At 34.7% G+C, this 27290-nt stretch overlaps 1 protein-coding gene across 1 annotated transcript; it reads left to right on the plus strand.

Annotated features, from left to right (window-relative positions):
- Positions 1–31: 31 nt before the first annotated feature.
- On the plus strand, positions 32–25629 carry LOC121866454 (ELMO domain-containing protein 3-like). The gene is made up of 8 exons (XM_042366134.1): positions 32–1202; positions 8867–8973; positions 9428–9680; positions 11182–11305; positions 11520–11641; positions 12255–12463; positions 14600–14727; positions 16975–25629. The coding sequence occupies exons 1-8, from the start codon at positions 651–653 to the stop codon at positions 17070–17072; spliced, it is 1593 nt and encodes a 530-aa protein (XP_042222068.1). The 5' UTR covers positions 32–650; the 3' UTR covers positions 17073–25629.
- Positions 25630–27290: the final 1661 nt, after the last annotated feature.

Consider the following 27290-nt stretch of genomic DNA (forward strand, 5'->3'; position numbering starts at 1 on the left):
TGGGTTCCTGGCAACCTTGTAAACTAATGACTTCACAAACTTCATACTGTACTGTATTCAGAATATCATGAACTTCAACATTATGAACTTGCAGTTGTAACTTAATTTATATTGCTTCCAGTATGTTTCAAGCAACCAAATTGTCAAACGGTGCGGAGATTATTATTATCGGTATGTAGGAAAAATAGTACAGGATATCCAAGACATAAAGGATAAATAGACCGAGTTATGTAATGTATAGCATAAGTTATTGAACTAATTGATCAATAACAGCTGTGTATGGACAACTTGCTGACTGTGAGTGAGTCAGCACCTATCTGTATCTGTAAAAGAGAAACACATTGATAAATGAAAGATGAAAACTGTAATATGGGTAACTATTTCATAATATATGTACTGTACTATAAGCTCCCAACAATATAATATACATATTGTATGGAGTGAAAATTGTAAAGGATAGAATGCTGTGTTCCCTACTTTATGTGGTTAGCTTTCAAGGACTTTTAATCATAGGCTTATAATTCTATGTCTTTCAGATTGCAGTGGATGTGAATCGGTAACACCTTACTGTTCCAGGCAAAAGAGCTTTGTGTCTTGAGGTACTAGTTGACCAAAATGGTACTGGTACAAGTAGTACAATAGACAGTACAATGGAGGCTGGTGGTCTGTTTAAAGTATATTCAAGAAGAAGTATTAAAGATAAATCTACCTATTCTGCAAATGTTGTGGCTACAGATTGGTCACTTTGCATTTTTTGCCAGAAGTTTAGTAATAAAAAACTTGTTTGTCTAGCTGATTCTAAACCAAAAGTTGCAGTTGTAGGATACAGTACTCTTGCAGATGACTTGAATAGTTTCCATCGGATTGGGGAATTACCAGAATCCATGAAACTAGACCGCCTCGACGAAGGATATGGAGTCAGCACTACACTGGCAAACCACAAGGCAAAGTGGCATAAGACCTGTAGAGACAACTACAACCGAACTCAGCTAACTTATCTGCAGAAACGAAAATGTGTCGACTCCAGTCCATCAGCAAGTGAAGTGAGGATGTCAAAACGTAGTAGATCTTACTCCACTGGTGCTCATATAGAAGACATTATCCATCTAAAAGGCTTCTGTAATGAAGTTGGAAAACCAGGAGAACTACATCAAGCTAACACGTTTGGCCTTGGTTGTAGAGTACGATCGGCTTCCCTTCGGGTAGGTGACACCAAAATTACTACTGTATTACCTAAATACTGTACTGTACAAATGATGTAGCTGCCATTGAAAATTATATTACAGTACTTACTACTGTACAGTATATGGAACTGCTGTATACCAAAGCCAGTCAATGTTATTTCACATTTGAAGAAATTTATGTTTTCACAATTTAAAATTTACTAAATTTATTATGTTAATCAAAGAATTTAACACATGATATTCGTTGATGACTTTATCAAGACGGTCACTCCAGCATTAAAGTTATCAGTTTTAATAGACACATACCTAGAGTTCTTTACATCCAAAAGGAGTTGAGGGTTCATCCCTTCACCTGAGGCTAAAAACTCCTTGTTCACAGCTCAGGTGTTGAATTTTAAACAAATTGGAAAGTTACTATGTGGATCCATGACACATGTAGGAATAGCACCATCAGAGGCTTTATTACAAGAGTAATGACGTGAGGTCACTCAGCATGTACTTTATGGCCCAACTTGTTGGGGTTTGATGCTTGAGAAAGACAAGGTTTCTTGGGGCAGCAGAACATTACCTGGAACTAATTTTATTAACTGGAAAAAAGGTTAATGCAATGGAGTTCAAACAATGCTTACTGTACTGCATTCAGTGCAGTGATAAGCAGGACATTGTAATTAAAATCAATCAATGTAATTCCTAATTCTCTCAAGTCCTGAAGCACTAATGTTTCTAGTACAGTACAAGTATATACCAGTTGAAGATAATTATTTAAGGACCACATTGCTCTTTGACTGCATGATGGAGAATACATCAATATCCAGATCATCTAAACCCATCATAAATTTGTAACATTCTTATTCTCTTACAATATTATCAAATTGTACTGTTTGTGTAAAGAAAATTTTCTAGATTTTCCAATGATTATAGAAGTTTTCCAGTCATTGTGAACTCCAATTAGATTTGTTACATGACATTTCCAATGTTTTCCCATTTTATGGCATTATAATTGTTACTGAAATTGGAGATAGGGAGTGACTTTTTCACCTAAAATGATTCCTAGAGATTAATTTTAGAAAGGTAAGACATTGAAATAGGTTAAGTTGAGGATATGACTGAGCTTTATATCTTGTTTACAGATGCAAACCTAGACTTAACCTAACAGTTGGCATTAATTAAACATTAAGGGTATCTGCTGTCACTGCCATTGCCATTAAAAAGAGGAAAATCAGATATTACAGTTACCACCTATGGATGGGAGCTGAATGAGTCATGGTGTACAGTAACCAGCACAATGCCCTCTCTCAGTCACCTTTAACCACGTTGAATTTCTAGGAATAACCTCAGTCCAGCTGTCTCCCTAAAACTGATTAACACTTGGGGAGTATTATATAATGCTACATCGTTCCTGCATATTGTTAAAATGACAAACTGTAGACTTTCTATCACATTCCAATTGGTGCTAAAAATCCAGATGACTGTTCAGTCAGCTGCCAGTTTGTAGTGCCAGGCTTTACCCATAGTATGTCAAAATTTGGGCTAGATTTGATGGTGTACATAACTCAGCCTATCCATAGAGAATAGTGGTTGTAAGCCAGGTTGATGTTTGGCCCATGAGATGAGATGTCAAAATAGGATCGTAAGATTCAGGAGGTTTTGTGGTGAATAATACTCAGTTACTAAAGTATATGCATGCAACAAATTTTCCTTATCGGTATTTTGTTATATAAGTGATAATACCAATATTCAACTTGAGTTTTGTGTGAGTGTAGAGGCAAAACTTGATTTGGCCAGGGAAGAAAATGTCCAGTTTTCCAGAATCTTTTGTTTTCTGAGATCTGGTTTCAAGGGTCTTTATCTGTAATGGGTTTCTGGAAAGGAAGTCCAGTTTGGCTTACAGTGGACAAAAAAAAGATTGAGTTACATAGGTCAATGTGCACCAACACCCATTTACCTCTCATTCCCTAAGACGTAGCCAGTGCCTCTGATCCCCCAAACAAGGGCGATGGTTGCAATGGGAGAAGTGTACAGATTGTTTAAAAAGTGGCAGCTGTTATTATTGAGTGTTAAGCCTGGGGTGGGATCTGAAGACTTGGTAGATACAATACACGGTCTCCTTTCCTCAACTTCAGTCATAAGATTGGTTTTCTGGATTTATTGATTTTGTGTGTGAAATGAAGCTTTGGGTTTGCATTGTCACATTTATAATACAACTGTCCCTCACTCTGCATGTGGTTTGCATATTGCTGTCTCTCAAATGTATACACAATACATGTATATGTTACCTAAGATAAAACAATTTACAATATAAAATCATACAAATGGAATATTTACTAGTAGAGAATCAAAATAATTAGTTGATACACTAGCCCGGGAGTGAGTCAAGAGTTACTGGCTGTGGGCATTGCAGCTTGCCCTCTCTTAAGTCATCCAAATACTGTATATATATTTATTTTTAACTTGGATACTGATATTGAAACAGATTATTTAGCCAGTAAAATACAGATACAGAGTGGACAATAATAACAATACTGTATTGACATGGCCGAGCCTGAGCCGTCCTAGTGGCACGTGATATTTAGTGTGCATTTATCTTAATGAATTGTTATATAACATTTTGTGTCCTCTGGATTAGTATACATATCATGGTGTTAGTAAATACATATGAAAATGTTACCAAGATTAGATCTTTTTTATTTTTATGTATATTTATTTATTATTACTTTTAACAGTACTGTATATTATAAATATATGCATATTTTACAGTAGAGTTGATATACAGTACAGCACTGTAATCTGATAAGTGAGTGGAAGCAAATACAGCAGGGGTTGTGTTCAGGTGAAACAAAGGCACACACAATACTGTATCAGTATAATTATTGCAATGGTAATTTCTATCTGTGTGACAATTATGATATAATGGTTATGATGGTACAGTAAAGTAACTGTTACAAAAATATTAATACTTAGACAATAGATATCTTTAAAGAGATGATTTAAAAGAAGGGAGCGTAGTCTTTGCTTGGATGGGTGAGGGGAGGGAGTTGTTCCACACCTTATGGGGGTGGTGTTAGTAGGTCTGGGTGTCTTAACCCTTTCACTGCACCGTCTTTAATTAATCAGGATATCCTGTGTGCGGACATTTTAAAAAATATATTCTGTCTATATATTTCTATTATACAAGTACAGTATAATGAAAATTTTATTTTATATTTTTTGCCGGGTTCATTTTACATATTTCCACTTTGTAGAAAAATACTTACGTATAATGCAGTCACATTTTTGCTCGTCAGGTGCGCACTCCAATTTTAAACCACATGATCATATACGATACAGTCGCAGTGAAAGGGTTAAGTTATACCTCTGGTTATTCCAGAACTGGAAATAATTATTCTCAATCAAGTGATTAACTAATTTATAAACAAATAGAGCACAGCAGTAAGTTTTAAATACTTAAGAACTGTAGTGACTCTTCACATGTCTGTCTGCCAGCCAATGAGCTGGCTTGCTACAAACTGACCCTAGGTTTCAGTTGCAAAGTTAGAGTAAACAGACGACAAGCAGTCCCCGGATTATGTACGAGTTCCATTCCTACAGATGTTCTTTAGTCAAAAAATGTACAGTGACCCTTAACGGTAACGCTCGTTAACGAAATTTCGGTTAACGAACTGCCTTCCATAAGGATCTTCAATTCGGTTAACGAACTTCTTACGAACCGACCTCAACATGTTTTCGCTTGCACTGGCCGGGCAACCAGCTTAAGTATCAGTCCGCCAATACATTAATCGGTTCTAGGGCTTAAATTCCTAACTATTTTAGTAAATATCAAGAAGTTTATACTATTCAATAATTTTAAAAGTTTAATATTCAATTTTTTAGTCATTTTAACAATTATTGAACATAATTGAAGGTAAAGTGACTAGTTTAAAGCGCAGCATCCAGCCTCTTAACACAGCAAACAGGCGTTAGTCTCTCTGTTTTCACTGGAGGTAACATCTTGCTTGAGACTCTCTTCAACTAAACGCTTTTTTCTGTGTTTCCAAGCAAATTATTGGTCATTTTGAAATATATTTTACATATTGACAATATATAATGCAGTACAGTGTTGATTTAAAGAAAATAATCTTGAAATACACCAAGAGAACTAAAATTTTATGGGTGAAATGGTGCCATGGGGTGACTTCTCTTCCACCCCAATGCCTTCTCTTCTTCCTTCTCCTCCACCCCATTGTAATTCCCATCATCATCATCATCATCCAGGAGCCTTCTACATACACACCTCAAAGTAAGTGAACTTTTCTACCATTTTTGTTGAATTTAGGAAATTTTCGGTGAGTTGGAACCATTACCAAAAACCCATTGAAACAATGGTTTCGTTAACGAACTTTTCGGTTAACTAACGACCTTCTGGAACGGATTGAGTTCGTAACCGAGGGGTCACTGTACTTTACTTGAAACATATACCCTATGTGCATACTGTACTTACATAACAATGTTTAAAATCCCACTATATCATAGCCCAAGTCCCTATATACTTAAAAAATCACTTAATTTAAGAGAAAAGAAGAAATAGAATGACAAAATACAGGAAATGAAAGCTAAAAATACGTAGGTAGTAGGTAGCTATCAAACAGGGAAGTACTTCTTCCTGGAAAGATATTGCAAGCATAATGTGATGTCTGATGTGCTTTTATGGGACCTCGTTCGTATCAGCGGGTGTTTGTAAGTCGGACATTCGTAGGTCTGGCCCCCCTGTATAGTAATCACACTCCTATGATACATATGTTTCCAACAATGCTTTTCTTGGCATACATTTTGAAATTTACATTGGCAGAAGCACAGACCTTGGCCATTCATCTCTGGCAGTGTATATTTTTATACAAAATTAATAAATTGTGTCGTAACTACTGTACTGGAGTTCATGCAAAGTGAGGAAGAGTTGTACTTTACATCTGTACATGGGTTAAAGTACTGTACTTTGGTTTTGATTTTAACAATCATATTAGTATTTGTTTAAGTATTTTACTGCTTTGTGGCACACATAACCTGCTTTCAGCTGTTTCAAAATAAGGCTTTATGCTTAGCAAGCATTAGTTTCTTGATTGAATCTTGTTAGCTACTTTTCTGTTGATTTTATATAAATTAAATTAACTCCTACTTGTAAATTACCAATCGCTTCAACTAATTCTTTATAATTCCTGTTATACTGTATGTGATATAATTGCTGTGTTGATTAATGAAAGAACTCTTTGTATATTATATTATATATATATATATATATATATATATATATATATATATATATATATATATATATTTAGATATCAGAAAAGCTTAGAGCTACTTACAAGTACTTTGGACAGTAACACAGAAAGCTGTAAGGTGTCAGTGAAGCATAGCATAGGTTGTAGGTATATTTACTCATTGTGATGATTGTTTTGTTTGTACTGTACTGTATGACCAAATGACCCAATTATTGATTGATTGTTGATTAATAATTTTTGATCACCTCAGGGAGTTGTGACCCTGTCTTGCCAGCTGTTCCCACCCTGTAGGTTGGTGTTAGAAAGGGCAATAGTATAACTTTGCTTCAACCTTCCTGATGGTAACTGGGTCACCAGAACTGTGCCCATCCCCTGGTCTCTGCTGCATTTTCTGGGCTGATGCCCTGGGTTTGTAGAGGAGTGGGGACATCCTGAACTGGTTTTACCCAACAACTGCCATCAGATTTTTGCTGCTAACCCACGTGTGTAATATGCCCAGTCTCTTTTACAACTAGGGGTGCTGCTGTTGGTTCTATTGGACATTTTAAAGCAAATTGTACATTAGCAAAAGTACCACAAATGTATAGTGTTTCATGGATTTCATTTAAAGGGGAAAATCTTACTTAGTTTTTTTGGTCATCTGTTTTATTGTGTAAATGGTATACAATTGTGCAAAATATTGGTTCCCGTCAGTAGAGACAACGTGTTTTGTCTGGGACTTTTTTGTTATGAGTAAGGTTATGAATTTCTGGTGGTTGAGATTTAAACATTAATTTCTTATTAATTGTGAAGAAAATTTACTGATAAATTTCCACTCAAATACCAACTCGCAAAGGAACACAGTTATCCTCCTTATCACTGACTGTATGTGAAGTAATTAATTCTGTCAGTCATTCATTTAACCAATTTATTAAGAATAAATCCTCCTACAATATTTGATTATTGCCAATGTTTTGTAATACACAGTGTTAATTGGTTATTTTTTATTACCTGTACAGGATAATTATAATTCATAATTAACTCTAGTTGAAAGAAATAATAAACAAATTAGTAAGACTACAGTAATATCAAAATTAAAACAAATATAAATGCTGATTTTAAGAAGATTTTCTGAATATATTCTTTTTGACAGTTAAAGTATGCAGAGGAAATTGATCAGATAATTGTTATGCATCATGTACAGTGGAGTTGTGTCATATATAATAGTGTGAATGATCTGAATGACTTTGTTTAAAATACACATTGGGTTACAACAAAGCAGTAACTACAAACAATTACAGGATTGATGATTTACTGTTCATAGTTTAGTACTGTACTGGTGTGATTCATATGCAAGTTGACAATACTCTACTGTATACAGAGAAGTATAGAAATGTTTTGGCCTTTTCTTGTTAATACTATCTATCTTTTTTCTTCCCGTTCTTCCCTACTTGCTTGAGGTTTGTGTCTTCTCTTGATCTACTCCATGCATGTGGGAGCAGAGGAAAGACATTGTAATAAATAGAGATGTTGCAGTTGTCTCCTCTGCATTACTCCTGCCACATTCATTGTAACAATAGTTTTTAATTAATTAAGACACTTTCTAAAGGCTCTGTTTTGCAAAGTAACAAAAAGTTTAGAATTAATATGAAGTGTGTGATTGCCTCTGCTCAGCTGTAACCCAGAGCACTCTAATTGGATATCCTGGCTTAGGTTTGTACAGTTTAAGCATCAAATAACAAGGTAACAATTTTTCCCTGATTGCTTAACCATCCCAGAATTCATTGTTGTTTTTAATGCTTGTAATGGTTCTAATACATAATGTTTATGAGTGGAAATGGGGTGATGCTCAAGCTATATGACCTTAAGTATTGCCTATGTTACATAGAGTTGTTGTCTTTGTACTGTACTGTACAAGGACTTGGTATGAACCAGTATCAGTTGGTTTTGTAGCAGTTGCTTGTATACTGTACTTGATATACTGTATATCAATTTTGCAGAATCTTGCTGTAACATGGCAATTTGGGACAGCTATTGGCATACCTGTATTCACCATTTAATCAAGAAACACCATTAACCAAAGCTTCAAACTTTAAATTTTAAGGTATAGTCACTAACAGTCTATGCATGCCTAAGCAGAAGTTTTAAAAATAATCTTACACACTTAATTCCAAATTTTGGGAGCATGACATTATCATTTTCAGTAATTGTTGTTACACTTTAAGAGTCTTAAGTTACTTAACAGAAATACATCTTTATATATGTAATTTTCTTGGGCTCAAAATTATTCACAAGTAATAATATTGTACCAAACAGGAGTTTTCAGTCAATAGTAAAGAGATTGTGTAGTTGGCAGAAACAAATAATAAAATTAGTCAGTAATGGGATACTAAACCATACTGGATACAAATAGTATGATGTAATCTTACATAATTTGGAATGTTTCAGATGTTAGAAAGTTTGCATCAAAAAGAACCACCGTCTGAATTTGTAGATGTTGCCGAAAGGAACCGAAAGAACAAGAGTCATGGGGCGAGCCGTGTAGATAGAGTAAGGTACGTAAATAATACTACTGTAATTTATATCACTACAAGAAAGGAATGGTTGGCTCATTTTATTTTGCATTGTCTTAGATCCATATGATGTGCGAGTTGATTAATTTGGGTAACTGCACTGCTCTGCCTAAGACTATTGAAACCTTGCTATACTGTAAATTAAACTTAGTTATAGCATAGGGTACGCAGGAGTACCTCAGATTTGTTAAGTCAAATTATGAAATGTAGGAATGGCTGAATAGAATTAGTTGCATAGCTTGTACAAATTGGAGTAACATCAGGTGATAAAGTGTGTTATGGATGAGTATTGTAAGGTATTGAAGTGCACGATAGTACAGTGTACAGTGCTTCCTCTTTTAAGATATATTTTTAGGGGTAATTATTTTAAATTTCTTTATCAGTAAATTTAGTCAATTTTGTTTACCTGTAGCTGAAACTATTTTTATGTGCACAGCCAAGATGAAGATTTTGCTGCAGCGCAGGAGGAATGGGAGGCTGTTCAGTGTGTGGAGCCAATACTCCGCTCCCCACACAAGGAGGACTTCCATAAAAGTCCCAAGAAATATATTGATAGATCATCATCCTCACCTGCAAAATCTCCTGCAAAATCTCCTCAAGGCTTACCACCAAATGTGAAAATTACTCCCCACACAGATTTTGATGAAGTGTGGGATTTCTTCACTCGTCAAGATATGAGTCATGTAATGGTGAATATTGACTAATTCTTGTTTTATCTTACAATTTGCTTAATTTTTGAAATCTTTAATTTTGTACATTTACTCCAGAAATACAGGTTATAATGTGTTGTGATACGATCATTCACTATAGCAACATAGTCATACCCCATACCCAAGTTACAATTGGTCACTTACAGTTTAATGATCGGCCGTCTCCTGACCGCAACTCTCCTGTCACATACTATCTGAATGCAATCAATACTCCAACTCCTGGCCATAACTATTACTATTCCTTGTCCCTATTCAAATTGCTCTGTTTTATGCCAGTTTGAGAATGTGAAATGTTGTGAAATATTTGTTGAGTGCTCAGTGTTCCACAATTACACATACTGCAAGTAATTGTTTTATGAACAATAACTGTGAGACCAGACCAAGTCTACCATTCCGTAAATTTTTCAGCCAACCCAGGAAGAGACTGCTTTGGAGTCTGCTGTAGTTTCTGTGCTTGTTTATAATATTTATAGTATCTGTACTAACATTCTGTGTTGTAGGATATATATGTCCAATAGTGTTAGATGTATTTAGGCTACATTAACGTTATATAAAGTAGGATATGTAGGCTACAATATACAAATAAAGTACTGTACAGTACAGTATGTTGTTAGATATTCATAGGCTATGCAAATGTCATGCTCTATCAGGTAAGTAGCCTAGGCTAAAAAGATAAAATTGACGGAGGCCTGTGCAGAAATAAGCCTGTTTTTGTTAGGTCTTTGTATATCTCAAGCAACTAATGCTGACACTGTACACTATATACAGTATAATCAATCCGGTACTGATGAATTATAACATTGTTTCAGACATCTTCTGATGGCTTGTAATATCAGTTTAAAGTTTTAAACATTAATTAACTACTGACGACAAACAGCTGTGAGTGATAACATAATACAGCGATATCCCCGTTAGCCGGAACAATTAGTGCAAAGCACTTCCAGGAATGAGAGATTTCCGGGTAACGAGACAACTCTCTCAAAGCAGGAAAAATATCCCTCATTCCCAGAATTTTCTGGGTAACGGAAAAATGTTCTCGGAAGTTCCAGAAATTGCCCGCTATAATATACTGTATATTCATCTCTCAAACTCGGAAAAAACTCCCCCATCCCCGGAATTTTCTGGGGATCGGGAAAATTCTCTCTGAATTTTCTGTAAAATGTGCCCCTCGGAAAATCGTTTCCAAAGCCGGAATTTTCCAGAAAATTACTTCTTTGGGAATGATTTTCCGAGAAAATTTCAATTCCGGCCATCGGAGAGTTTCGGATTTGAGGGATTCCGGCTAACAGAGATATTGCTGTATACAGTATAGTACAGTATACTGTACATCTTTTATGTTCAAATATAATAATGAATTTAAAACATTTGTTTTCTTTTTTTAGAGGAGTAAAAAATTTTGAAATTAGAATTTTATGGTTTCATATTAATATGCATTTGAAATGAGTACAGAGGATACTTGAGATACTTATTTATTTTTCAGGGATCCATTAAACCAACACTAGAACAGAGAGGAGTAAATGGTCTCTTTCGGACAATATTTGGACCCAAGAAATTGAAAGCTGAGCTTGTGGAAGAGAGGAACTTACTCTTTGCAATTGCACAATGTGAGTATTTTTTATTTTTTTATTTCTTTGAGAATTGTAAATTCCTTTACACCCTTATTTTTAATTCTGTCATGAAGCCTCGTAGTTTTGTATTGATTATTTTTATCTCTCTTGAATTGACACAGGATGTATTGTGCAGACAATATATTTTAAAGGCAAGTAGCCATGCATTAATATCATCCCCCAGACTTACATACTGCTAATTCTATTGCAGGTCAGTTTGATAACAGTGAACCAATCCACCTCCAGATTTTACAAACTGTGTACAAAGTCCTCACTGGAACCAAGGTTGATTGTCCTCGCTTTGGCAGTCATTGGGATGTGATTGGATTCCAGGTAGGATAGCACCGTTTCCCAAAAAGATAAATCTATCTCTGGGAAAAACATAGGCCATTATTGTGCGAGTTCTTATTTATTTTTTATTTTTAACAATGTGAATGGCGATTTAATGATGATGAATAAGTGGATTTTTTATTTTATGAGCTTTCATTTTTACACAAATGATATTCACAAATGATGTAGAGAGAATGTCAGTCTAGATTTGGTTAGGTTAAGAGTTGTAGCCTTGGGGAGACACTGATTGTTCTGAGTAATTTTGATGATGACATGTTGGAAACAACTGTCACTAGGGAATGAACTTTAGACAATTTGTATGAAAAGAAATTTGAACATGAATAAAAAGAAAGAAAAAACGTGATTTTGTTTGTTTAATGAATTTCAGTGGAAAAAACTAATTTGTTGAATGACTTCTTCTGTTGAAACTCCTGAGCAGAAGTCATTCCCAAAGGTCACATATTATTTTCTATATAGCTTCCATTAAAAATGGAAATGAAGATGTCTCTGTAATGTATCAAGTAGATTTGTTCCTTTTGTGATATGAATAACTAATTGGTGACTGATGTGCTCATATACAGTGTATGATATTATTTTTTAACTTTATTCCCTTCAGGGTGTTGACCCTGCAACCGACTTGCGAGGTGTTGGTCTGCTTGGGTTGGTTCAGGCTCTCTATTTGTTAACCCACGAACCTCTGCTGCCTCTGGCTCGGGACATATTCTGTCTGAGTCATGATCAACATTCTCAGTTCCCACTTATGGTGCTCTCAATTAATGTCACAAGGATATCACTGCAAACTCTTCGAGAAGGGTATTTAAATAAGTAAGTTTATCATTTTTCTTTTATCCCTGGTATATAAGGATGGAATTTCTAATCCATTTATCACATTACATTGTGAGTCATGCAAAATAAATTGGTTCATATTTCTTGCTGTATAATGATGCTCAATAACCCCTTTAACCCTTATAGTCTGTGTGTGAAATGGCACAACACTCTATCTCTAATGGCAAGATAGCCAACATATTAAGACTGCATCCACTTTTTTGCACTTAGTAGCTATATCAGTTCCCATGTATAGAACCAAACACACAATGTGCTTGAATACCGCTGATGCAAATGTGAATAACAAAGTGTGCAGCCAGACACACTGCCTCACACTCCTTATTTGCAACTGCATGAGTTGTGAATGAGTTACCCTTTATGTATAGAACTAAACAAGGAATTTATTTGAAATACTGTATAACATTCAATGCCATAATATCCTGACCACGGGGGTTAATTATTATGACCCTTTGTGAACTCTACTCTGCAATCCTTTTGCGCTACCGCTCACAGAATAAGGTTGGAGTGCACAATAAACTAGCCGCTCTAAGTGGCAAAATTAAAAATTAAATGAAAGTCAGAGGACGTACTGTGTATGTTCTAAAACACCAAGCACACTGTATGTACAGTAAGTCCGCGCTCAATGTCGTCCCGCTTAACATTGTTTCGGTACTACGTTGCTAAAATTTTGAGATAAAAAATTTGTATAACGTCCCGATGATCTGATACTACGTCGTTTTGCTTCGTTATGGACTATGTTCTACAGCACATCACCCTCTCTCGCCTGTCCCTGCTACACTCTCTCGGCTCGGCACAGACTCTTAGTGATTCACCACCCCCCTCCGCTCCCGCCTCGTTTCTCCCCTTCTCTCGGCACACTCCTCCCCTCCCGCCATTTGCCCCCTCTGCTTCACTACCCACCACACACTCGCTCTACCACCTCCGCCCATCGGTGAGTACCAATACAAACTTAGTAGTCGTATATGTATGCACTATTTTCTATAGAAATGGCAATGATTTTCTGTGTATGTATTGTATTTCATGGGGCAACGGGAGGCTGGGGAACGTTACTTCCATATTTTATTTATTTCTTGTGGGGAAAATTGATCCGCTTAACGTTGTTTCGTATAACGTCGCGCTTTCCGGAACGTAACCCCGACGCTAAGCGAGAACTTACTGTACAAGTAACGTGAGTGATACAAGTACTGTATGATATATAATAAATAGGTGAGTGTATTGGGGTGAGTATAAAGATGGTATTGAGGTGGTAGTGTAAGACGATTATTGATATGGTAAGAGGGGTGAGTATTGAGAGATGTGGGGGTGTTTATGGTGTGGCGTGCGGTTGTGACTCATAATATAGTGATAATAATAATGGGTTTGTATGTGTGCAGGTGACTGAACATTCATAAACCGAGAATTGGAGGGCACTGTATTCATTTCATACAGGGTGGCTCAGAGTATGTTTTCTCTAATTTCATTCTTCAACAATGATTTTAGAAAAGGACCCCCCCCCCACCCCACCCCCCTTCCCCCAAAAATGCTCATATACCTTGTATTAGCATTTTATACCATCATAGTCATAAGTGCAGTACTGAATAACTTTGATATTAATCACTGTAAGCTGAGTACAGGTAAAATTCAGCTTAAGCAGGTTTAGTGTTTAACTAAATGGGTTGAACCTTTTTCTTAGATTCGTTTTCAGTGGCAGTCCTTGTCACAGTAGCCTCAGTCATTAGGGTTAATAATCTTGCAAAGTTTTTTTTTTTTTTTTTTTGCCAAATCATCATTCAGAGTTCATTGAACTGTATTATGATTTTGCTGCTACATATTCAGGGCTTGAATGTCTAAATTTAAAAATATTAGGTAAAACAGCTTCTCCAGTGATATAGGTTTGTCTTTTGAATTTGAATTTATAATACTAAGGATGTGCAATGTATCAATAATATCTTTGTAAGTAAAATAGTTCAAAGATATTTCTAAACATGTACTGTATCTGTTTAGACTGCTTGTTTATTTAAGAAAAAAAACATGATATCTGTATTTCCGCAGTTGCCTCTTCCGACATCCATCACGACTGCTTGAAATATTCTCAAAACTAAATTAAAACCTACTCATGACGCCTTTTTTCCTCAGAGAATGCAATAGTCGTAGCAACGTGAGGCATGTGCTCAACCAGTTCTTCACTGCTGTCATGTTCCACATCTACTGGATTTGGAAAACTGAATCGAAGACAATAAAAGACTCTGGCTTTATAATCAAAGGTGAGCATGTAGGATGACTTTCTTCTGTGCAGTCTGAATTGTTTGTATACATCTCAAACTTAATATGCATAAAGATGATTATTAACTTCAAAGTAGTTGATCAGTTACAACTCTCATGTTATACAGTATAGTAGTTAATTATGTTTGTTGGCATTGACTGATGATTTACTTTTATTTTACATATTACCCCTTAAAGAATGCAATTCCCAATCCACGTCTTTCCTGCAGATGCAAAAATGGATATTCAAAAGATATATGTAGAGGATTTTTAGTCTTATGGACTCATAGAGAATAATTTTTGGAGTTGGGGAATGTCACAGAAATTCCTGTAGTGGTCAACCAAGTGATGCAGTAGACTGTCAAAGTGTGGGAGGAAGAGTTGGGTTTGGAGAGGCACGTGCAGCCTAGTCTTCTATCCCATTTCTCAGTCTCATTCTCCTCACCGCTGCTCAAAATTTCGTTCACAGTTTTTGCCAATTCTTCAAATATATGTATTAGCGCCTTGAATATCTTAGGTTTCGGCGTAGAAGAAGGTGAGAGGGTTAGCAAGCCTGCGTTGTTGAAGCACATTGAGCAAGCATGGTGGTCTGTATGTTTCTGGGGAGTCTGTCATTTCAAGTGCTCTTGGTCTGAAGATGCCAAATACTGTAGTACTTTTCTACGTTTCATTAGCCACAAGCTGTTTAGGTCCAAAATAGAGGCACTCAATTTAAAATCACAATCAGGGCTTATGATCTAAGATCAGTGATAATACAGACAAACCTCGCTAATCCAGATCCCAATTATCCAGATGTCGCTTAATCTGGACGTCAGATGTCAATCCAAACTGAATCTGGACAGGCGTGGAAGTGAGCTTTCTTAATTCAGAAATTTATGTCGATCTGGACTGAACTCATTCTGTAGTACAACAATACCTTGTACCCCATGTAGAGGTCGAGATAGGTTCCTAACTCATAGACCTCTGACTGAATGAACTCTAATAGAGGTCACTACACCATAATATATAAGATGTGTACCTAAAGCTGTTTCTTACCTGGGTGTTGGGAAACATTTTCTTATAGTGCTTGTACTATTTTATTTGATAATATATGCATGAGCCACTGAGCTGTATCCTAATTATTGTTTACTGTATTAGTGGTATTAGCAATCACGAAGTTAGGAGAGGGAGTGGTGATGGTGGTAAGCAGCACTGGATGGTGGAGGCAGACAGTTGTTAAGTGGTAGGGGTATGGTACATCTGTTTCTGTGGTAACGTTGGCTGCTCACTGCCAGATGCACGTGAACATTTGACTTCCGGCCCTCAAGTAATCAGATTTGACACACGTAGAATTATAAAATTAATAGATATTTACAGAGTCAATTGTTATTTTATATATTTGAAAATGATGAAATCAGTAAGAAAGAGATTAGGTGCATAAACCACTCATGTTACTACTGTACAATGCTCTGTGTTACTCCCACCACCGCGCTCATCAACCACACAGCCCTCTAGATACACGCTCGTCATACAATCCTCCACTACGCATTTAGGCTTTTCAGCCACAACATTTTGCCATGCATAATAACACAATATAAAAACTGATAAGATCAATTTAACAGAATGTAGCCATGGAGTGGGAAAGGCTCTAACTTGAAACTTAAGGCACACTTACAACACTATCACTTGAAAGATCTAAAAACAGTCACAATAATTTGCATAAATCATTCAGTTAAGAGAGAGTGTAGCTAGTCCAGTATCAGGAGCACAGCTGGGAAAAAATTGTACCTGAAGAGAGAGTTATTGGGTTAAGGGTTAAGAATAAACTTCATATATGATTTAGGTATTTGACACATTTTCTGCAATAGATTGATACATGCTAGGTTTTTATATTCATATACAACTGAATTACATTTAGCAGTTTTCTCAATTGAAATTATTAAAAACAAAATTTCAGTGTTTTAACTGAAGAATAATTACTTGAATATCATACTAAATTTTAACTTAATGCAATTCACAGGTTTTACAATACACAGTGACTTCTATTTCCTTGCAGTTGATTTCAAAGTTATATTGCTTTAAGAAAACTATTTTTTATACAGCCACTCAGGATTCACTTCAATATTTCTAGTTTTTATTTTTACTTCTGAAGATTTTTAATTATAAAATGGTAATTATATTTATTAGTTTATCAATTGTGCAGCTTTCAGTCTCAACTAAAGGGACTGAATGTACCATGTGCTTCGGAACATAATTTTTGGAAATTACAGATGCAGAAGCCTATTGCAAACGAAATGTGAAGACTGTCCTACAAAAACTGCAGGCACAGTTACGCAGATACTCGCACGACGAAGCAGAAATGCTGTGAGTTGTAGAAACCTTACTTTTAGGCTCATGAAAGGATCTCATAGATAATCAAGAAAATCTTAAACCAAACAAGAGCTGGGTGTGACAGGTTGTGATTGTTCTTCATACGTTAGGTGACTTCCTTCTTGCTGTGAATAATGCTAGATAAACAAATGTAATACATATTTTTCCATTCCAAATGTGACACTTAGGAAAAAATTAAACCAGATAGGAAAGATAAATGGCCTTTTAATCATTTGTAAATAAAATTTCAGCAGATATTTTCATCAATATTGAGAAAATGATGTGTAGTTACAGACCTTGTTATACGAAATGAATGTCTTACTGCATTTATTGATTATTTTTATGTTTTTTATATATATATTTATAAAAGACTAGTTAAGAGTTATGGTAAAAAGTAATTTATGCTATCGTGACTTGGGAGGGATGTAGTGTATATTCATGAAGAACTACTACCTAATGAAACATGCAATTATGAAACTATTTATACTCACACACACACACAGACACACATAAACACACACATACATCATACACAGGTAGACCCTAATTTATGAGAATTTAATTTATGACTATGGAGTTACGAAAAAGCAAATGGCCCACGCTTTGATTTACGAGCAATATCTCTGAGTTAAAAAAAATCCTTAGTAATGATGAAAATATGTTAAAATAGTGTAGGTTTATTATTATTACCAGTATGTTTACTTACTTCATTATTCTCTAACATTCACAATGTTGTTATTCTACAAATAAGCTTTCAGAATGTCATCTTTCTCCTACAATTGTCACACAGATATATCTTAGTCCTCACTTGAGTCACTGAACCAGTTGCCTGAATGTCCAATTTCACCTCATTTATTCTCATGTAATATGTGGAAAATTGGACAAAAGAAATTTATTCAGTATTCTTAAATTTAATTTGCTAATTATATGCAATAAAAGTGTAAAGTTGTAAAAGGAAGTGTGGAATTTGGAAATGAAGAAATGTTTGTAGGTGTGGATGTTGCTGGCAATGCACAAGGGAGGGAGAGTGGAGCATCATATGACTGAGCTGAAATGCAGGCTGGCTGGTGACTTTGTGCCTCTGTGTTCTGATATTTTTTTCTCCAGTGGCTTTAAGACAGCACATTTAAATGTTTGAAGCCATCCCACAGCTAAATCACAGTGCTATGCATTTACCAGTTCTCCATAGACTGCAGTTAGTCAAGTTTTTGTAGAATTTCCACCTTTTCTTTTACACTAAGCACTTTGTTTCCTTCAGTGCAGCTAAACTCGGTTCTATCACTTTGGAGTTTGAGGGCATTGTAAAAGCAAAATAAAATCTCTTTTTAAACAATGATTACAGAGCACACCCATCTTAATGCTTGAAACAGTGTCATCATAGCTCAAGGTGTCTCTGATTGCAGTGTCTGCACCAAGTAAAGAAAGTGAGAAATATAGGAGACACAATAACTCCTCAAGGGTCAAGCGTGGATGTTTTCTCTCTCTCCATAGAGAACATCTCCAGTTATATAATGGCAGTCAGTATATTATTAGGCTAATATAACTATTATACTTGGCTTAACATTTCATACTGTTCAATTGTTTCCAATCTCGTCCATTTTCTCTTTTTAAGTACTGTACAGGGATATAATTATTACTCTACTGCATGTATACAGTGTACAGTACTTCACTTACTACATACAGTATTTAATGACTTATAATCATTGTGTATTCCAAAAAATTTCATCAAAACCCTGTTTGTAGCACTATGTGGCATTTTAAGACATTTGGGGAAAGTTTATTTTTTGTAGGAAAGTATCCCAGTTTTTATAATGGGAATCTAAGGGAAAATGTTCATTGATTTATGGAAAATTAAATTACAAGAGATTTTTTAGGAGCATAACCCTTTCATAAGTCTGGGTCTGTCTGTACTTAATAACATACAGGTATACACATTAATTCATGCATTTATTGCCGGTAGTACAGTATATGAATATTAACACAAACATGAACCGTCTCGGATATATTTATTCACACATACAAATTTACAGTTACCAGTACTCACAATATAATATCCATAAACAGTTGTGTGTGTAATTACAAATGCCGAATCACAATTACTCATGTGAAGCAGCCTCACACCAGATGATCTCCCCAGTATGAGATGCTTATTAAGGTAGCATAAAGATGTAAGAGTGTTATACTATTCTGAAAATAATAGCTTCACAGCTTTGGGAAAAAACTCATTAATGTTGCTCATACATTTGCACACAATACTGTTGCACTTCAGTTCTGATACCTCTCTTTTACCTTTATAGTACAGTACATGGTTAAGGTTAACTATTTACATGAACAATTTAGTATTGATGTATGGTACAACACACCTCCTTTGTTTGTGTGCCACTTATCTTTATGTACAATAACTAGGTCAGCCTGGCCTAATTAGGTAAGTTTTTTTTACATTTTTTCCTGACTTAATTTTATTTTGTTTTCATTATCAAAACCAAAAATTACTTTTTATTTTAGTTCATGCTGTGACCTAAAATCATGTGGGATGGGTTCTGGTAATTCTTTGCTGCATATAATTATATTCCTTGTAAACTGTATTTAGAACAGAAAATTCTTACATTTTGTATCCAAAGAAATAACCTTATTGGTAGAATATGGTAGCCTGGTGGTCGTCTGATCACTTGGCATGTTTAGAAGTACAGTAATAATATTATTAACAATATAGTTGGATAGAATCAAGAATTGCCTGCACCTGTCCCATATAAGCATAATTAGGTTTTCATATTATGTAAATTGTAAGTCCACATAAATATTAAGAGTAATTTAAATAATCACTGTGAAGTTCCTCAAAATTACTTGTCTTTTATATTATGGTGAGGTTTTGGTCTCTACTGCACAGTGAGGCTTTTGTAATGATATAATTAACACAGCACATGCAGATTAAACAGACATTTTCTCTTGTCTGGTATACCAGTAGTTTTTATTATGCTAAGAAAGTGGAAGTTTTGAATGCCCTTAGGCATTTTAAACAGTTTTATGAGAAACGGCACAAAGGAAGTACAGTACAGTAGGGTATTGATAATGAAATAATATAAGGAAGATGTTATGACGACTGGGAGTCCCATATTAAAAATGAAGTAAATGTTAAAAGAAGCCGCAGGAAGTTAAAATAATTTAAGTTCTTTTGTATGGATATAAAATTATATTGTCTCTCTTTTAGGTGCCTGTACAGTATTTGAAGAACAGAAAGAAAGAAATTGATATAATTAAGAATGCATAATATGAAAAGGTGGGATGATAAACACGGTGTGTTGGTTTTTAAGTGAAAAGTGTTTGAAAGTTATTGAAGAAGTTCAGTGGAAAAGATTACGTGCAAAAAATGATGGTTACCGTAGTGAAGCTTTAAATCTAATCACTGTACTACTCAGTTGGTGAAAATCCACATTGTTTTGATTTTTGTTACATGACATAACTTATAAGACATGGGGTAAATTCTACTGTGAGGGTTAATGCATTGATCTTTTCATTAGGAGTTAGAATGTGTATATAATAATAGAACAAAAGTTGTGCTTTTATAGGTGACGTTACATGGTTGTAGTTCGCAGTTTTATTGTTACTGTGCAGAAGGGATCAAAACTGGCTGAGACATATTGGAACCCCTTATATGATACAGGGAAACTTATTAGACTATCATTTGGTTCATATGTCAAAGATGTATTAATAAGTTTATTGTCAGAGCATGAAGCCTATCATGAAATATTGGTCAAGAATTACTTTTTTAAGTTTAGTATTAAATAAGGAAACCAAACCTTTAATGCTTCAGTATTGCTCATATCCACTAATGTTGGCTGAACATGTATTTGAAGCAAGGTGATTATTTTTCTGTATTAGATAGAAAATAGACAAGCAAGAATCCTGCCAGTTCATTTATCATCATATTTACTTCCATGGTTTGCAGGAATTTGTGTAGCTGGTAAGCACATATTTGTTAAGTGTATGAATGTTTTTAATATATTCAGCAGTATGAAGATTGCTAGGTTTGCCATACCATCAACACAAGAATCAGGATTATATTTTTTTACAAAAGGTGTTGTATGGTTAATGACACTTGTACGTTTGTCCTTTAGTTGTACAACAGAATTCTCACATTATGTTTTACAGATGATAACACTGAAATAGAAAAAAAAAGAACAGAAAAAAAAGGTCACTTGTAGTAAGCCTATTGTGTGCAACCATAAACACTGTGATTTTGTATTAATATTTACACTCTTGCATACTCTACTGCAATGCTTTTGTATAGATAGAGAAGTTTTGGTAATTGTCTAGATGGTGTAGCAGTCACTTTTCATCCATTATTTAGCATTTTATCAACAGGTATAAAAGTACAGTAATGTTGTTCTGCCCTTTGACGTTTTATCATATACAGTAACGGTCTTAAACTTTGGAAACTTTGGATCTTCCAAAATTATTAGTTTTGGGAAAAAATCATATAAAACATCTTTTCAAACAGACAGAACAAATCAGCTAAACCCAACCCAACCCAACCCAACCCAACTTAGTATCTTACAATATATTTTAATTAAGTTGGGTAATGTTAGTAAGATTATACGTTCGGATGGTTCATTTGGCCAGTTTTGAGAGACATGAATGATATTTTAGCCACCGTAATGGAAAAGGGTTATGACATATTCTAGACAGTTAGCAAGGTTTTGTTTGTGTTTAAGGTGTATTTTGTATAGTGCTTGATAAACTACTGTATACCATACGGACATCTGTAAATTCTTAAGACACAAGTCCTAAAGTGGAGTACACACACACACTGCTAATTATATATTATTTTAGTATTAATGTTTTTGGGTTTTTTTAGCTGGTTGTTATCCTTCATCTGAGGTAACGCAATGAAGGATTTTTGTGTGTGTGTGTGATGAGGATGAAGATATTGCCGTTGCTGTACAAATATTATGATAAAGGATGAAGAGGCTCCTTTTTTGTTTACCATGTTCATGCAGAGGCAGATGTGTTCTTATTTTTGTGTCGTTGATTTTATTTTTAGTGCAGTTTTCATATTTTTTTTTTTAAATTTGTAGTATGTGATGTGAAAGTCATGCTCAGAATGATATACAGTACAGTATTTCAGTCTTGTTCTGATTATTATCATTACTGTAGTTTGTTCTCATCTGCTCCTCGTGTCAGCTTTTATGTTATATATTATTTGTAATTATTGAGTTGGAAGTTATATGTTACATAATTGCATTCTCATTTGTCTCCCTCATATTCATGTAGATAGTGCATACTTTATTACACATACGGTAGACCTAACTATCCTATAGTGATCTGTTAGGGAAAAATGTGGTGTACAGTATTTTTCATGCTGTATACAGTAAATCCTCACTAATAGCCAAAAATCTGAATTAATGAAGTAAAATTTACACTTGAATTCCAGCATATTTAAATTGGTATGATACTGTAAATAATCACCATTTTTACATGAGCATTTATATAAACATACTGTGTATCAATAAGTACTTAAATAAATTTAATACTTACTGTACTATTGAATTGTAAAAAAAGGATGGGTTGGTCTTGAAATCCCAGTTTATAACCAAGACCAGACTAGATGACTCATTATATTAGCTTTACAGGGCTAACACCAGATTAACTCTGCAATAGAGCTGTTGGGACTAATTATTTATCCTTTAGAATATAGAAATAGGTGTTGCCATTTAAAGCAGAAGGTAATTGAGTTAATGCCACACCAGCAGTTTCTACACACTTGTCACTTACTTGATTGTACCTTAGGACCATATCAATAGTCCATTTTTCAGTGCCAGCTGTTTTGCAGAGGGAGAATAACTGAATTACTCAGAGTGGTCTCAGTTGTATTAAACATATACAAAGACAAACACTGAATTAGATATCTGCCTCTTGTAGACAGGATAGACATATCCACACATATTAAGTAAAGTACAGTGTTGGAGGTTAGACTGTTGCTGTGGTCCAAAGTGATGGGTGATTTACACACTATACATGCAACAATGACTTAATACCTGCTTTAAATAGTACAGTAACTCCTACTTTTAAGAGAACCCTTTTGAGGACCCTGGTTGTAGTTGGAGGGTGTAGTAATTATTCAAATACTTTTTACAGGAGTTAATATGGGCTTTATTTCCATAGCTGATACACAACACGAGTCTTCCAGGATGGTTACAAGGTTACAGCTACCTTACAGAGTAGCTAGTAGAGTAGTGAAGGAAATTGCAATGGCTGCCTAATTGTGTTTGAGTGGATAGTGCAAGGGTAGTCAGAGCAGGGGATCTTGCACCTTCATACATACTATTAACCCTCTCGCTCACCATGACATGAATCGCGTTATATTATTTGGTAGCACTAAATGCATCGGTGACGTGAATCGCGTCATAAAACTTAAAAATTCGCCCCAAAAAAGTTTTTAAGATAATCGCATCAATTTTAATGTATCATAGATAGCTGCATGATCTCACGAGGCAAACTTCCAGAAAGTAGAGTACAGTACAGTGGACATAAGCGCGGGTCAATTGTTTACCAGTCTTCTCCCGTCAACCAAGCTGGTAGGATATGTCTCTGTCTTTTTAACTCCTGTCAAACTCTCCCCATTACATCTGCTGTACACGTTTTGACTACAGTGTTGTTTTATAGTGAATTAGTTTTCAAGTTTCAGTAAAAAAAAAATTTGTTTGCAGAAAATATTTTAAATTTTTAATTTAATTCAAACAATAATGGTACATGCCTCACAAGGTTCATTATCATAGAAAATAGCTAGGGGACGAGGAAACTGCTCCTACCCCAAAGGATTATCAAGCAGTTATAGTGAAAGTGTTGTTGGCAAGGAAACAAAATTAGAAAAACAGAGCAAGAATGGCAAGCAGCTCGTCACTACCACCGCCTCCACCATATGTAAATCGTTTATATGGCCTATACAGTACGTTTATATACAAGGTACTTATATAAATTAATTTTTTAATTTATGTATGTAACAATATATGCATAATTCCTACAATATCATTATCTATATAACAAACATACAAAATGTAGAGAGAGAGAGAGAGTGTGTCTCGGAGCATGACTTTGAAAAATGCCAGTCCACCAGCTTCAAAAATCGATTATATAACCATAAGTGCTACAGGATATTTAAGACCACATTTCCTTCTTAACATTACAAATTATACAATACACAAAAATTTAATACAATAAACCTCATAGGTGTGAAAAAAAATATATATATATATTTGGATTTTGGTGATTTTTAGGCATTTCTATTTTTTTTTTAATTTTCTCCCCAAATTATGAGACATATAGATTTTTGAAAGTCAATGTTATAAAGCTCATAAACTTCTACTTCTATAATTATGATATACCTGGTGGGTTTATGACAAAAATATTTGAGATATGATGCCGGGAACTCGTTATTTGGAGTGAAAAAACCAGTCTCTTTTTAGTCTTATCTATGTATTTTCTGTGTAATGTTAAAGCTAAAACAATAATGAAGTTAGTGTTATATTGAATATGTAAAAAAAAATTCTTGTGGGGTAAATTGGCCACATTATTACTTGTCATGGTCACAGAAATTTAAAAACTTATTGTGTGAGCGAGAAGGTTCAATAAAGAATAATACTACAGTACTGCAATAGTAAGAAAATAATATTATATAGAGAAAAATAATTACCAGTTGTTGAAAATAAAAGTGTATTGTACTTATCTAAGTGATATATGTTTGGTCTTGGACATATTTCTGCTTAGCCTAGTAAAGATGTGGAATAAAACAGGTAAATGAAGGGGAAAGTGTAAAATATTAATTTGAAATAACCTTAATAGTGATTTTTTATAAGCTTCCTGTTTATTGTGATTGAACATTATAAATACAAAACACAACACTAGAGGTAAACTTTATTTTGGCATATGCAGAATTATAGGAATGAGATCAACTCTTACTTCAGTTTTCACCATTAACACTTAATAAAGGAGGCAATTATTTGATAATGTACTGTCTTGCCTTACCAACTAAGAGGCTACTTGGAAGTCCTACACATAATGCCCAGTTCCCACTCTGTAAAAGTGAAGTGACAATAGTAAGAGCTTCCAAATGTAAAACTTGCTTCCAATATACCTGATGGCACCTGGGGCACCATGCCATCAAGTTATCATGGCTAGCCCATGTAAGTGTGGATAATGGCCATAAAATGGTGATGATCAAGATGACCGTGAGATATTCCATTTATGTAAAGTACGTAAATTCTTTTCTCTGAGATGCTTTTTTAGGAATACCCACTCGAGATCATCTCATAACCTTGACTACTCTCCTTTCTACTGCACTGGGTGCCCTCTTTACTGTTGTCAGACGCCACTACAATGCTCAATTTCTGGTGCTTGTGAAAGGTAAAATGCAAATATTTTGGCTTAAATAATTATATTCCATAATTAATTTTTTTGTCCATATTACAATTTTTTTTTTTTTTTCCTCAAGTTGTGGTTACTGTACTTGTGCAATTTTTAAAGTACCTTTAGTTTCACTTTTTTTTTTAAATACAGTACAGTACATTATATTGACATTACAGTACTGTAATGTGAGATTATCTCCTCTTATTCTATGTAGTTCACTTCCCAATACTGGTGCACACTTTATTGATTTGAAATCATCTCTTTTATTACTTACAATGAAACATGAGAGAAATTTTCACAGGAAAATGAATACTGTATTAGTACATTCCTGTACATACTCTCACATATACGTTAGAAGAATATATGATAGTGTTAAATAATAAGAGACAAACTATTTTTATGAACAGTCTAACTGATAACGAATGCTTCATATTGTAGGTGGTTGGCCTGCTTTGTTATAGACAAAATCAGAACGTGATGCTCAAAAGTAATTTTCCCTTTGAAACTTGTTCAGGTAATCTGAAATTCAAATTAGTGAGGTGTTACTGTATATATTTTTGTATTCCCACATAACATCCAGTCATTAGTTTTGTTGATCCATATCATTAAAACTTAGTTACCACTTTGAGGTTTAGTGTACTGTACTGTTCTGGCATGAGCATTAAGATGTGTTATGCTCTTGCTTTTTTATTGAAAAACAGTGGACAAAGATATTGTTTGGATTTATGTGGGAATGTGATGTGTATGATATGTTTTAATAATCAAGGGACCATGTAAGAGGGTTATAGACATGCAGCACACAGGGTGAGCATTATGATGGGTGATACCATACCCAGTATCTGCCGGCAACACAGTACCGGTAGTATGTAGAGTTTATCATTAGAAATAGCATTATCCGTGTTTCGTATACCAAAGTTTGCTGTAGTCGACACTACGTGCTTTTAGCTAGCTTTATGTGTGTTGAGGGATTCGTACTTAGTACAATGCAGTATCTATCTTTAGATGAATCTTCAAAGTGCTTTAAAGCTTGCATGTATATTTTATGTTTTTTATATCTTGATCTATCTACAAAAACTTAAGATTCTAAAAAGACATATTTATCAGTGATGATAAGAGACATTATATTATTGTTTTAGGGATATGTTTTCTGATCTGTACAATTTTGGTTTGGAATCATTACGTTTCTTATAATTTTTTCTGCCATTCAGTTCAAGGTGCATTTGTTTTATATTCTGAAGTATTGCAACAACATAAGTTAAAGTGTTTTGACAATCTTGTGGTTTTAGAAGTGAAAACCGTACTCTTATAATGATAGATACAATATGTGCATGCTGCTTCTCATGTTAGTATGGCAGAATTCACTTGTCAGTTGGCTGTAACACAGTGTGCTGTTCTGTGTGTTTCTTAATGTGATAAACAGTATCAGTGATGATAGTATATGTGATGTAAAGAAATCATTTTATAACTGTGAATGTAGACAATAATAACTTGACATGAAATTGAGCAATAGGTTTTTAACCCCTTCACTTATTGCATGGTCTAGGAACTCCATTTATTGTCACTGTATATGTAAATGCCAGCTTGGCCACATGGTTAGGAAGGGGTTAAGCAGAAACCTGGCACCATAGGTAATTGTATGAGGGGCTGGAGATTCTGTTGAATGGTGTTATAGTTAGTGAGTTACCTTATCCTTACATCTAAGTACCTGTTTTAAGCAGAACTATGTACATGGCTCTGTTGGAGCTATTTAATTGTGTTCATATTGTTTTGGCCGGTGATCACCAGAGCCAGTATTGTGTGTGACTAACAGAAA

Source organism: Homarus americanus, unplaced genomic scaffold, assembly GCF_018991925.1.
Source record: "Homarus americanus isolate GMGI-L3 unplaced genomic scaffold, GMGI_Hamer_2.0 scaffold16430, whole genome shotgun sequence".
Lineage (NCBI taxonomy): Eukaryota > Metazoa > Arthropoda > Malacostraca > Decapoda > Nephropidae > Homarus > Homarus americanus.

Excerpts from the sequence above, each read along its gene's own strand:
- LOC121866454 (XM_042366134.1), top strand. The coding sequence starts at position 651 with ATGGAGGCTGGTGGTCTGTTTAAAGTATATTCAAGAAGAAGTATTAAA. Across the intron at positions 9,681-11,181 it reads AAGATATGAGTCATGTAATG|GGATCCATTAAACCAACACT; the intron begins GTGAATATTGAC and ends TTTATTTTTCAG. Across the intron at positions 11,306-11,519 it reads ACTCTTTGCAATTGCACAAT|GTCAGTTTGATAACAGTGAA; the intron begins GTGAGTATTTTT and ends ATTCTATTGCAG.